At 53.5% G+C, this 11,684-nt stretch overlaps 1 protein-coding gene across 2 annotated transcripts; it reads right to left on the reverse strand.

The window, feature by feature from the left end:
* Positions 1–1,410: 1,410 nt before the first annotated feature.
* KCND1 (potassium voltage-gated channel subfamily D member 1) lies at positions 1,411–11,576 on the reverse strand. 2 transcript variants are annotated; one of them, XM_010968144.3, is made up of 7 exons: positions 9,456–11,576; positions 6,898–8,134; positions 4,960–5,122; positions 4,775–4,858; positions 4,588–4,686; positions 4,053–4,303; positions 1,411–2,807 (listed from the first exon to the last, which is right to left on the reverse strand). In XM_010968144.3, exons 2-7 carry the CDS (start codon positions 8,016–8,018, stop codon positions 2,579–2,581), a joined length of 1,947 nt encoding a protein of 648 aa, XP_010966446.2. In that variant the 5' UTR covers positions 8,019–8,134; positions 9,456–11,576; the 3' UTR covers positions 1,411–2,578. The 2 variants fall into 2 exon arrangements, with proteins under 2 accessions (XP_010966446.2, XP_074216041.1); XM_074359940.1 differs by having other exon boundaries at positions 6,898–11,576.
* Between the last annotated feature and the right edge of the window lie 108 nt (positions 11,577–11,684).

An 11,684-nucleotide genomic window follows, 5' to 3' on the forward strand; every position in this document is an offset into this window, starting at 1 on the left:
CCAAGTACTTACTATGTGCCTGTCACTGTGCAATTAACAACTTTGACATTCCCTTTGATAGTGAATGAATGGCCCCCTCCACCCTTTGCCCAAAACAGAAACCTGGGAGTCAACCTTGACTGCTCCCTCTTCCTCAACTCCCACATACCTGTCAATCCCAAATCTTGCCAATTCTACCTCTGAAATCTCTTGACTTTCCAACTCTTACCCCTGCCATTACCTGGTCTAAGCCACCATCATCTACCAACTGGACTACTGCAAAAGCCTATTCACTGTTTTTTCCTCCCTCCACGACTGGTTCTCTATAATCCACTCCCCACAGAATAATCCCTCTGAAACACAAACCTCATGATCACTTTCCTGTGTGAAAGCCTTGAGGTCCCCATCATCCTTAGGATGAAGTCGAAATCTGTATCAAAGCTTCAAAGGCCTTTTGTGGTCTGGCCTACTGCTCCATCCTCACCCTCATCACAGCCTCACGCTCTCCTCTTGGGCTGTGCTGAACTACTTCAGTTCCAGGCCCTGTGCTCACTCTCTAACCTTCAGGTCATTGCACATGCTGTTCCCTCTGCCTAAAATATTTTTACTCTTTTTGTCTTTTCCCTGGCCAACTCCCAACTCATTGTTCTGGTCAGGTTAGGTTCTCCTGCCACCTACATGCCTCTGTAACCCATCCATCTTGGTTCTACTGCACTATATTGTAAATACTCAATTGCCTTCCACGGTCACCTTTGTAGATCAGAGGGGATGTCTGTTTTGCCCATCTTGGTATCCCTAGGGCTAGCATGTGATATGCAGTTAAGAAATATTTGGTGACTAAATGAATGATTATCTCTATTTCACAGATTAGCATCCTGAAGCAAAAGAAGATAAGTAATTCTCTCACCCAGGGATTAGAACCCAGGTCAACCTGAATCTGAGGTCTGTCTTCCTGGTGCTCCACAGAGCTCAGTCGCACTAGTCTAGTGTATCCAGTAGCCCATAAGAAAGAATATAGGTAGGGGACATCCACAAGGAAGGCGAATTCGCCACACTGAGTGGTGATTTTCGTCAGGGTTCAATTCAGAGCTGTTTGCTGTCAGGAAGCCTGGGTTTAAGTCTCCTCTAACCAAGCATGTGCTGCTTTGGATCTCAGTTTCCCCATCTGTGAGTGAGGGAGCTGGAGCAGATTATGTCCAGGGGGCATTCTCAGGACTACTAGCCTCCCTCACTGGCTGTAGATTTAACTCTTCCAAGCACCCTCTTTCGTTTCTCCTAGATCCCCATCTTCCAAAACACAGCACCAACCATCCACCTCCCATACCTTTCCCCACAACAGCCCTTCTACGAGATGAAAGGAATTGAAATCTGAGCATTTTCAACCCCCCAGCCCAACCCAGCCCCCAAACCCACAGAGCCAGGAGGTTCTCATTCTCAGCTCTCCTCTCAGTTTTTATTGACTGATGGAAAATACATCGTTGTCAGCCACCAGCTCCACAGGGACAGTGCTGGGGACAGGGAACCTGAGATGATGCCAGATTTCAACCTGAGAGCAGACACAGAGTTCCGGAAGGTGACCCAAGAGGGAGAAGAGAGAGGAATCTGGGAAAAGGTATTGTGGGGGAGGAGGAGATCACGAAGTTCCTCCTACCTCCTACAATTCCCAGAGTTCAGGAACAACCCAGGCCTCAGCCCCTGACACTTCTGGACTCCTGCCCAAGAACATGGAATCCACCCATAATCTCCAAACACAGCCTCGCTCTTGCTGGCTGCCAGGTTTTTATCTCAGCCAGTCCAGACTCCAGCCCAACCCAGGAAGGTAGCAAACCAAAGGAGAGAGAAGGAGGAGTAGTTAGAGGTGGCCCCTATGATTAGGGCAGATGTAAATGCTGCAGCAAACTGCGCAGAGGCTTTGCATAATGTCACGGCAGCAGCTGCTATTGCTAGAGTTTGCTGGGGGCCCAGTGGAGGACGGAGTTGCAGGGACCCATTTCCAGCAGCCAGGGAAGGAAGGTTAGTGTTTGTGCTATCTGTGTGTCTTGGGAGAGGCAGCCTAACCCCTGAGCCAAAGCCTAGAGGCGGCCAGTCACTGCTGAGGCCACAGCCGGTGAAGCCTGTGGTTGCATTCCAAGCTTCGGAATCTGGGAGTAGTTGGGCCTGGTGGAGGGTGAGGATTTCTCCTGGAGGCCAGATCAGAAGAGTGGGTTCTCTTCCCTGAGCCCCCAAACCTCCACAGTTCAGCCAGAGAGAAGAGGAAGGCTCACTTCTCCTTCTCGGGCCAGAGCTCCCAAGGGGAGGGGCATGCAGGAGGCCAGCTGGGGTAGAGGGGCGAGTCCCAGTGTGCTGGCACAAGGAGGCTGGAGGCCCAAGGAAGCCCAGTGCTTCAGCTCCTACCAGGAAACCCGTCTGGGGTTGGGGGAGTTCCCATTCCCTGGCTATCTCTCTACCAGGCGGGCCATTCCATGAAACTCCATTGCATAGTTCTCAGTGGGGGGCAGAAGGGGTCCCCAGGCCTGCCCCTCCTTACCTCCCCAAAATATGGCTTTGGAAAGGAGTCCCTAAGAATTGAGAGGGCCTTCTGGATGGGCAGGCCCACCCCTCACAGGGAAGAGATCTTGACAGTCTCAGGGAGGAGGCAAGGAGTGCCCAGGCTGGAGTTCCTGAGGGTGCTGCTGGCCCTACCGCCACCACCGCCGGGGGAGGAAAGTTGGCTCTCATCTGGGGTGTTGGCAGGAGGGGTGGGGATACTGATAATGGCAGCCACGAAGTCCCGGCTGTCACAGTTCAAGTCAAGGCTGTCGTGGGGCTTGGCATTGAGGCTTGAGCGGCTGTGGATAAGGGTGGGAAGATGGAAGGTTCTTAAAAAGTCATCTTAATACTTGGCCACAGCAATCATGACATTTATTGAGCACCCAGTGGGTCCCTGGCCCTGTGCTATATGCTTCCCCTGCCCCCTCAATGATGGTGGTGCAGAGTGAGGGATCTGGAGTCAGATAGTCCTGCTCCCACTTTAACCACTCTAAACCTCTCTTCTCTCATCTGTAGCACAGGAATAACAATATTTCCTACCTCATAGGGTTGTTGTGGAGATTAAATGAGATAATAAGTGACACAAAATGCTCAGAATAGTGCCTGGAACATAATTAGCACACTCATAAAAAGTGTATCTATTGTGGTTACTTCTTAGAGTGTGAGAGTCCTCAGAAGTCTACAGTAAGATCTACACAACCTGGTCCCTGCTCCTTTCTGATTTTACCTCCAACCACTCTTCCCCTCACTCGCTCCACTCTACTCACAGTAGCTTCCTGGCTGTGTCTGTAACGTACAGATCCATTCCCGCCTCATGGCCTTTGCACAAATGTACAGATCCATTCCCGCCTCAGGGCCTTTGCACAGACTGTTTGCTCTGCTTGGAAAGCTCTTCCTCTAGATATCCACATGGCTCATTCCCTCGCCTCCTTCAGGTGTCAACTCAGATGTCACCTCAGCAAAGCTTTCCCTGACCACACTATTAAAACTACATCGGGGGTGGGGGGTGGGCTATAACTCAGTGGTGGAGTAGGTTCCTGGGTTCAGTCCTTAGTACCTACATTAAAATAAATAAATATGTAATCCCCCCCTCAAAAATTTTTTAAAAACCCTGCATCATCACACCTTGTTTTACACTCTCTATCCCCCATCCCTGATTTATTTTTCTCCTTGGCACTTAACACACTGCATCATCTGTGTATTTGTTTTTTAACTGTCTCATCCCACTAGGATTTAAATTCTATAAGGTCAGTGATTTCTGTCTGTTCAATTCGCTGCCTAAAGTGAACTAAACTTCTAAACTAAAGTGAATGCCAAAGTGCTGAAAACTGTGCCTAGCATACAGCAGGTGCTCAATGAATGTTGAAAGAACACAGGAAAAGAGGCTTTCCAGACAAGATAAGCCCAAGCTTCCAGCATGGAGGCCTTTTGGGTTTGAGCTTGGCTTGCTAGGCCTGGAGTATGAAATCTCACACTCCCTGGTCCAAGCTCTGAGTTTCCGTGGAGTGGAGGGAGTGGGGACAGCAGGGGTGAGTGCTTATTACCTCTGAGGGGCAGGGCTCCTCCGCAGCCCTGCCAGTGTGTCCAGCTCCTGCATGCTGCCACGGCTGACTGAGGCAGTGGAGTTGGCAAGGCGGATGGCACGGCGCTTGGCCCGGCGGGGGCAGCAAGAGGATAGCAGGCTGCCGGGACCCATTGGCTGGGAGGACACAGAGGTGCTGCGGCTGGTGCGGCCACCCAACGAGACGGCGCCCAGGGCCTCGCTGAAGGTTACCTCATCTGTGAACTCATGGCACTGTGGGCAGAAGGGAGGTATGGTCACAAGGCACTGCACGGGAGCTGACCTCACACCCCTTCACCCCAGGCCTTTGCTTAGGCTGTTCCTTCCTCTCTGGAAATCACTCTCTCTTCCCTTCCCTTGCCCACCCATCAAGGCTCAGCTCTACTGGGGCCTCTTCCAGCAAGCCCTGTGTGATTTCCACAATTAGTAGTGAGCCTCCCATCCCAGGAGGGAGCTGGCTTGGTGGCAGAGGGACAGGCCCTCTTTGTTCTGCCACGCCGCCTCTCATTAGGACTCACCGTTGTCTTCTCCAGACAGTGCAGCAAGTGGTGATGTTGCTGCTCGAAAGCAGAACGGTTCCTGACACACAGCGCCTGTTCCTCCCCACTGCCACTGTCCTGGAGTAGAGAGAGCAGAGAGATGAGGTCAGCACCTTCCTCCCCCCATCACTGCTCACCTCCAACCCCCATCCCGGCCCCTATCCACCTCAAGGCCCCTGTTCTGCTTGTACTGCAGGAAGGCATTGGTGGTACCGCTCTTTGCCAACCGGATCCTTGCCAAGCGCACCTTCTAAGAGAGAGGAGGAGATAAAGGGTCAAGTGGGCAAACAGAAGAGTTGACTGGCTTGGGGTGTGGGGAATAGGAGGTACTCAGATGGAAGGTGCAGTTACCTGTTGTGCTCGGCGTTTGTCAGCACGCTGGTTCTGGTGGTAGATGCGGCTAAAGTTGGACACAATGACTGGCACAGGCAGGGCAATGACCAAGACGCCACTGAGCGAGCAGATGGAGCCAAAAATCTTGCCAGCAATGGTGCTGGGCACCATGTCTCCGTAGCTAGGGCCGAGGGAGGTAAGCCAAGGTCAAGAAAAGTGCCCACCTACCCCTCAGCCCCAATCCCCACTGCATCCCTTCCAACCTGACTCACTCTGTGACCCTGGCCAGGCACTCAGACTCTCTGAGTCTCTGTTTCTTGCTCTGCAAAATGTGGGGCATGACCTTTCTGGCCACCAGTAGGGGTCAAATGAGAAATGGGCCCTCAGCCCCTACAATCTGCTGCCCCCATCCAAGCTGTGCATGGGACATCTGAGTCAGCTAGAAATCTATTAATACCAAGCACAGGGGAGAAGGAGGAAGTCATAGGCAGAAAATTTAGCCTCCTGGAGAGAGAGTCCCACTACCACAAGCCAGCTAAGCTCTGAGTCCCAGGAGCAGTGCTCTGTTGGTTTTGCTTGCGTCTGACTTACCTTCTCTAGGTAGGACCCCTTCTTATTCCCCCAGGGGAAGCCTTGAAACTGTCCTCATATGAAAAAATAGGGGGAGCCTTGAAATGCCCCCTCCCTTTCTCCTTACCACCCTGCTGTGATGAGATGGAACAAAACCAATTTTACTAACTTGTTTGGTTTGGAGTTGGGGGAATGAAGCTCAGGGAGGTTCCATAACTGATTTGCTCAAGATCACACAGCATACTTTTGTTCTAACCACAGGACCAATCAGATCCTCTCCACAGAAATGCAGCCTCTGCAGTCTTCAGCCTCTAGGCCTTTGCTCAGGCTATGCCCCCTCCCCTGCAGGATGCCTCTTCCTTATTTCTTTACTTCAACTTATTTAAAAGTCTCTCCAACTTGGCCATTTCTGGCTCTGTGATGTGTCGTCTCAGACTGTGTCTTCAACTATGAGACACCCTCCCAGAGTTGCTGTGAGGACTGAATAGGATAAAAAGCATCAAAATACCCAGTTCCAGCCTGTTCTCAGGGCTTGGTATTTGTCGATACAATTCTGACCCTCCAACCAGAATTAATTTCTACTCCTTAGAAACCTCAAGTCAATTTTTCTGTACCTCTATCAACCTATCTATCTATCTATCTATCTATCTATCTATCTATCTATCTATCTATCTATCTATCTATACCTCTATCTATTAAAGTCCTGAATAAGCCTAATGCATCCCTTCAACAGATACTGAGTAACTGTATACCTAATCCTAGTGATAGAAATTTAGAAAAGGACCACAGTATCCGCCCTAGACAATGTCTTTAAGAATAGAATGAGTTTTGCGATTCCATTTGATGCTTTTATCTCAACCACTTCATCTCAAGGACTAGCAGTAAAAAATAATGCTGACAGTATCTTGTTCTGGGGAAGGTCAAGGAATCATCAAGTCACAGAGGGAATGCCCCACACAGCAGATGAATCTAGAGGGTTGGTCCTCATGATGGAAAAAGAGGCGATATAAAGCCAATACCTATCTATCCTGCACCAGGAACACTCAGAGAACTTTCATAACAATGACGTCACCAAATCCCCTCTAGATGATGGAGGGATCATCCTTCCTCATTTTGCAACGTGGAAAACTGGCTCAGAGGAAACAAGGTCAACAGAAAGAGTGTAACTGAGGCCATTCTTGAGCCCAAGTCTCTTGCCCTGGAAAATCAACGCATTGTCAGAGCTGGGAGGGGTTTGGAGATTAGTCCAACTCCCCCAGTTTCTACAGATGAGCAGACTGAAGTTCAAACAGAGAAAGAGATCATTTCTCTAACCTTCTTAATTTTACAGAAAAGGTGAGTGTAACTGACTGGCCAGGCAGTTCCCCACAGAAGGTCTGCACTCACCCAAGTGTGGTCATGGTGACAATGGTATACCAGAAGGCCGCGGGGATGCTAGTAAAGTTCGTCTTGTTTGTGCCCTTCTCGGCATAAAACATGACAGTGGCGAAGATGATGATGGCCATGGTGAGGGAAAAGAGGAGAAAGCCCAGCTCAGAGGCACAGCTCTTGAGTGTGTAGCCCAGAATCCGCAAGCCCTGCGAGTGCCTGGAGAACTTGAAGATGCGGAACACCCGGAACACCCGCAGGGTGACAAAGGCACCCGAGACGTCCTCGTTCTTGGGCACGAAAAGCCCGATATAGTAGGGCAGGATGGCCACCACATCGATGAGGCTCATTACACTCCGCAGGAAGCGGCAACGGCTGGGGGCGGCAAACAGCCGCAGGAGGTATTCACCCGTGAAGATGAGCACACAGGCCGTGTCCATGCAGAAAAAAGCCACCGGGAAGCGGTCGCCACAGGGCTGCTCCCTCGAGGGCCGCAGCGCAGAGCCTCGGCAAGGAATGGTCTCGACCACGTTGGCGATGACCGACACAGCGATGAAAAAGCCGGTCACATAGTAGAAAACGAGGGCCGCGGTGCTCGTGTGTGGGTTCTCAAAGGCCCGCCAGAGCCGCTGCCGCAGGGAGCTGCCGGCCGGCAGGGTTGGGCCGTCCCCGGCCTGCTCGGCCTCCTCATCCTCCGCCAGGCGCTCGGCGTTCTCCTTCTTGCGGTCCCGGTACTCTTCGAGGCAGCAGTCGCCCACGAGCTCCGGCACCAGGCCGTAGAAGGCCAGCTCTTCGTCAAAGGCCTGGATGCACTCCTGCCGCGGGCAGTGCAATCGGCCCGTGCGGTAGAAGTTCAGCACGTGCCGGAACATGTCCGGGTCGCGATCAAAGAAGTACTCGCCTGAATCGGCGTCGTAGAAGAACTCTTTCTCCGAACTGCCCAGCAGGGTATCTGGGTAGCGGTCCAGCGTGTTCTTCCAGGTCTCAAAGCGCCGTCCGCTCACGTTCACCACCAGAACCTCATCCCCTCGAGATGCCTTCACCCCCGGCGCCGGGGGCAGGGGCTGCTGGGCCAGGGGCAGCCAGCCCACCGCGGCTGCCCGTGCAAAAGGCAGCCACGTGGCCACGCCTGCCGCCATCCTGCCGCACCCCAGGCCTGCGGAGACTTGGGGGTGGCCTTTAGAATGTGGCTGTCTCCAGGATGGTGGGGGCTTGGAGAGGCCCTGGGCCACTCGCACAAGGAAACTGAGGGTGTCTAGAGAGGCCAAGAGGAACCAGGAGGAGGAACTAGAGAGGTGGGCAAGGGCTTGGGGGCCATGTAGAGGGTCTGAGAGGGACCTGGGGAATGTCTGGAGGGAGTGAGAAGGGGTTAAGGGACATGGAGAGGAGCAGAAAAGGGGCGTGTAGAGGTGCCAAGAAGGCTCTGAGGGAGTGTTTAGAGAGACTGAGATGATTCTAGAGGGTCCAGCATGTGCCTGAGAGGTGTCTGGGGTTGTCTGGGAGGGAGCAAGAAACACCCCAGGGAATTGTCCACATGCTCAGGGATTCTGAGGGAAGGTAAAAGGGACTAGAACTGCCTAGTGGGGTTGGAGAGGGGACTGGGGGATCTAGACGGGTAGAAATGGGACCAGAGGTGTTTGCAAGAGGCTGAGAATGCCTGGAGGGGGATTCTAGAGGGCCTGAGAGAGGTGAGGAGGGTCGTCCAAACTCTCAAGACTTATGGGGAGAAGATAAGGGAGTTGGAGCCCCCTCCCGGATCTAGGAAAGAGGTTGGTGCATCTAAGGGGTGGCTATAGAGCCAGGAGGTTGTAAAAAGGCTGAGAGGTGTCTTGGGAGTGCCTAGAGCAGCCAAGAATAGCCTGGGGGTGGGGTGCCTACACTCTACAGGAGTTCTGGGGAAGGAAGGAGCAGTGGGGCCCCCTAGTGGGGCTGGAGAAGGGGGTGGGGTATCTAAAGGGGTAGACACCGGGCTGGGTTATTTTTCAGAGGCTGAGAGGTGTCTGGGAGACAGGGGTATCTAGGGGGGCTGAGAACGCCTGGTCTACCCACTGAAGAGTTCTGGGAGGAGAGAAGGAGCCTGGGGAATCCTGCGGAGCTGGGGCTCAACTGGAAGTTGCACCCAGAGGACTGAGAGACTAAGGTAAAGAGGAACAGGAGGTCCCCCTCAAAATGAGTTGGACAGCAGGGTGGGGTGTAGAAAGGGAGTTGGGCGTGTCCCCGGGGAGGCGGGCTGCTGGGTCTTGCAGGAGGCCCACCGGGAAGGCCGGGTTCAGGCTGCGTCCCACTGCTGGGGGCTGGTCTGGGGAAACCACACCCCGAGGGGCTGGCGGTGTGTGCTGGGCAGCGGCAGTAGCAGCAGCCACAGCAGGAGGAGGAGGAAGAGAAGCAGCCACAACCAGGCCTAGGAGAGAAGGCAGCCCAGGCAGGAGGAGGGGGCTGGGTCCCTGGAAGGACAAGGTCCAGCAGGACCCCTGGGGACTATCCCAGGATGGGCTAGGGCATGGGGGCTGGACCAGGGAAGGACAAGGACAGCACTGTTGGTGGCCCCCTCCCCCTCCCCATAGGGCCGTCCTCACCTGTGTCCCCGCTGCAGCAGCGGCAACAGCGGTGGGGCTGGGGGTACCAAACACCGGAGCTCCTGCCCCCCTCTGCAGAGCTGCCTGAGTTCTCCACCTCCTCTGGCTCTCTCTCCCCGCCCCTCTGAGCTTGCCGGGAGATGGAGAGAGAGGCGGGGAGGGGCCTCGTGGCTCCCAGAGCCCCCTCCCCTAGGACAGCCTGAGAGGGACCCTGGGGAGACTCCGCCTCCTACAAAGCTGGTTGGGCCTCAGTCGCGTCATCTGGAAAATGGGGGTGGCGGGGAGTTTTGCCAATTCTCCCCACCTCCTTCCTGGACTCCCCCCTCTTCCTGCCCAGCTCCTACCCTCTCTGCCCCCAGGTCCCCCCCCCCCCCGTCTGAATCAGCAGCACTTAGCAGATCGGATCGATGGGGAGGCGTCTGTTAATGGCCCCAGAGCACGGAGTGCCACGGGGAATGATGCAGCGCTGTGTCCCCTCCCTGCCCCCTAGGCTGGAGAAGGCAGGGTGGGGGGAAACTGGTGGGGGCATTTCTCTAGATGCCAGACCCCCAAAGCCGCTCCCTGGTGGTGGTGGTGAGGCGAGAGCCCAGTTCTAGCCGACTACTGCTGTGGGACTGGTGCACTGTCCTGTTTTTGGATGTGAACTGGGGGGAGGGGGTAAGGGGAGTACAGATCGGGGCAAGCTAGGTCCCACCCCCATAGCAGGGTCTCTCCCAGGCAGGCCCCCCTCTGAGGAACAATCTCCTTCATCAGTCCACATCCAGGAGTCTCAAATCATGCCTCCTCCCCTAGAGGGCTCTGCTCTTGAATAGCAAGAGCACTGGGTACTGAGTGTCTCCGGCATGGGTGGGTTTAGACCCCAGCTTTGCCACTGACTTGTGTCCTTGCACAAGTGACCTGCATTGTTTTTTCTGTTGTCAGGTGGAGAGTTACCCGCACTGGACAGTGTTGTTGGGAGCATTAAATGAAGTGATGTGAAAGGGGGATGGCGCAGGGCAAGGCGCAGGGCATGGCACACAGGGGGCACCTCATCTTTGGTAATTAAAGGTGTGTGGCAATGGGGGAGCAGTAATGCGGGGCCTATTTTAGCCTTTCAGTGTATTTACCCAGCCATGTAACCCTCCGTTTGCGCACTCATCACACTCCTGATTCGTCCACTTCTTCATCCCTCCACCCACCTACCTCCCCTCTCCATCCATTCTCCTACTCACACCAGTTACTCTACCCTTCCCTCTACCCACCTCTCTATCCATTTAGTCATTAATCCACACAACCATTCACTCATCCATTTGTATATTCACCCCATCCACCTATTTTTCAGCCTATCCATATGGATCCCACTCTACCCATCTGTCTTATCCATAGCCCTACCTATCATTAATTCATCTACTTTCTACTCTTCCCATTTATTAGTTCATCCATCCATCTGCCCACTCTTCCATCCACATATTCCTTTAGCCATCCACCTTTCCACTTATATCCCCACCTGTCCATCCTCTACCCACCTAGCAATCCATTTGTCCATTTATTCAATTACCTATCCATCCATCTGTCCATTAATTTCCCAACCTATCCATCATCGATCCATGCAACCTTCTACTTACTTATCCATCAGTCCATCCAACCACTTATCCATCCCCCGATCTGTCTACTCATCCACACCCACACCCCATACACATCCACTCACATACATATCTACAGATATTTCTGCTCCACTCAGTTTCAGAGGCTGGTCAGCAGTAACTGGAGACAGGGCTGGGTGAGGGGGCGTCGCGGAAGAGGAGTAAAGTCGCAGCCAGAGACCACCTTCCTCATGCCAGAGACCTCCCTCCCCATTCCAATGGTGTAACCTCCCCACCCCCAGCACATCCCTCATGGTTGGAAAGAATGAGAGCAGACAGTCAGTGGGTGGGCCCGTCTGGCCAGATGGTATTTTGGCTGCATAGCCTTTACACACACACACACACACACACACACACACACACACACACACACACACACACACACGTTGCTAGAACGCTGAACATGGACCACGCCCCACCCAACATCCCCAAACCCAAATGCAGAGTAGCCAGGCTTCCAGACATAAATTAAAAAATAAAATAAAATAAAAAAGAGTTGGTCTCTGGGAGGGAGAGCTCATGCAGAGATGAAGGCAAAGGCCCCTGGGAGCCAGGGCCAAAAAAGGAGGAGAAATCCCTGTCCCTCCCCTCAGGATTCCCCACTCCC

This window comes from Camelus bactrianus, chromosome X (assembly GCF_048773025.1).
Source record: "Camelus bactrianus isolate YW-2024 breed Bactrian camel chromosome X, ASM4877302v1, whole genome shotgun sequence".
Classification (NCBI taxonomy): Eukaryota; Metazoa; Chordata; class Mammalia; order Artiodactyla; family Camelidae; genus Camelus; species Camelus bactrianus.

What these genes read in the sequence shown, in the direction of transcription:
- KCND1 (XM_010968144.3), bottom strand. Translation starts at nt 8,018, where the DNA reads ATGGCGGCAGGCGTGGCCACGTGGCTGCCTTTTGCACGGGCAGCCGCG. An exon ending in GTCACCATGACCACACTTGG is followed by an intron (nt 5,123 to 6,897) that starts GTGAGTGCAGAC and finishes CCTCGGCCCTAG; the next exon opens with CTACGGAGACATGGTGCCCA. An exon ending in ACTGTCTGGAGAAGACAACG is followed by an intron (nt 4,304 to 4,587) that starts GTGAGTCCTAAT and finishes TTCTGCCCACAG; the next exon opens with TGCCATGAGTTCACAGATGA.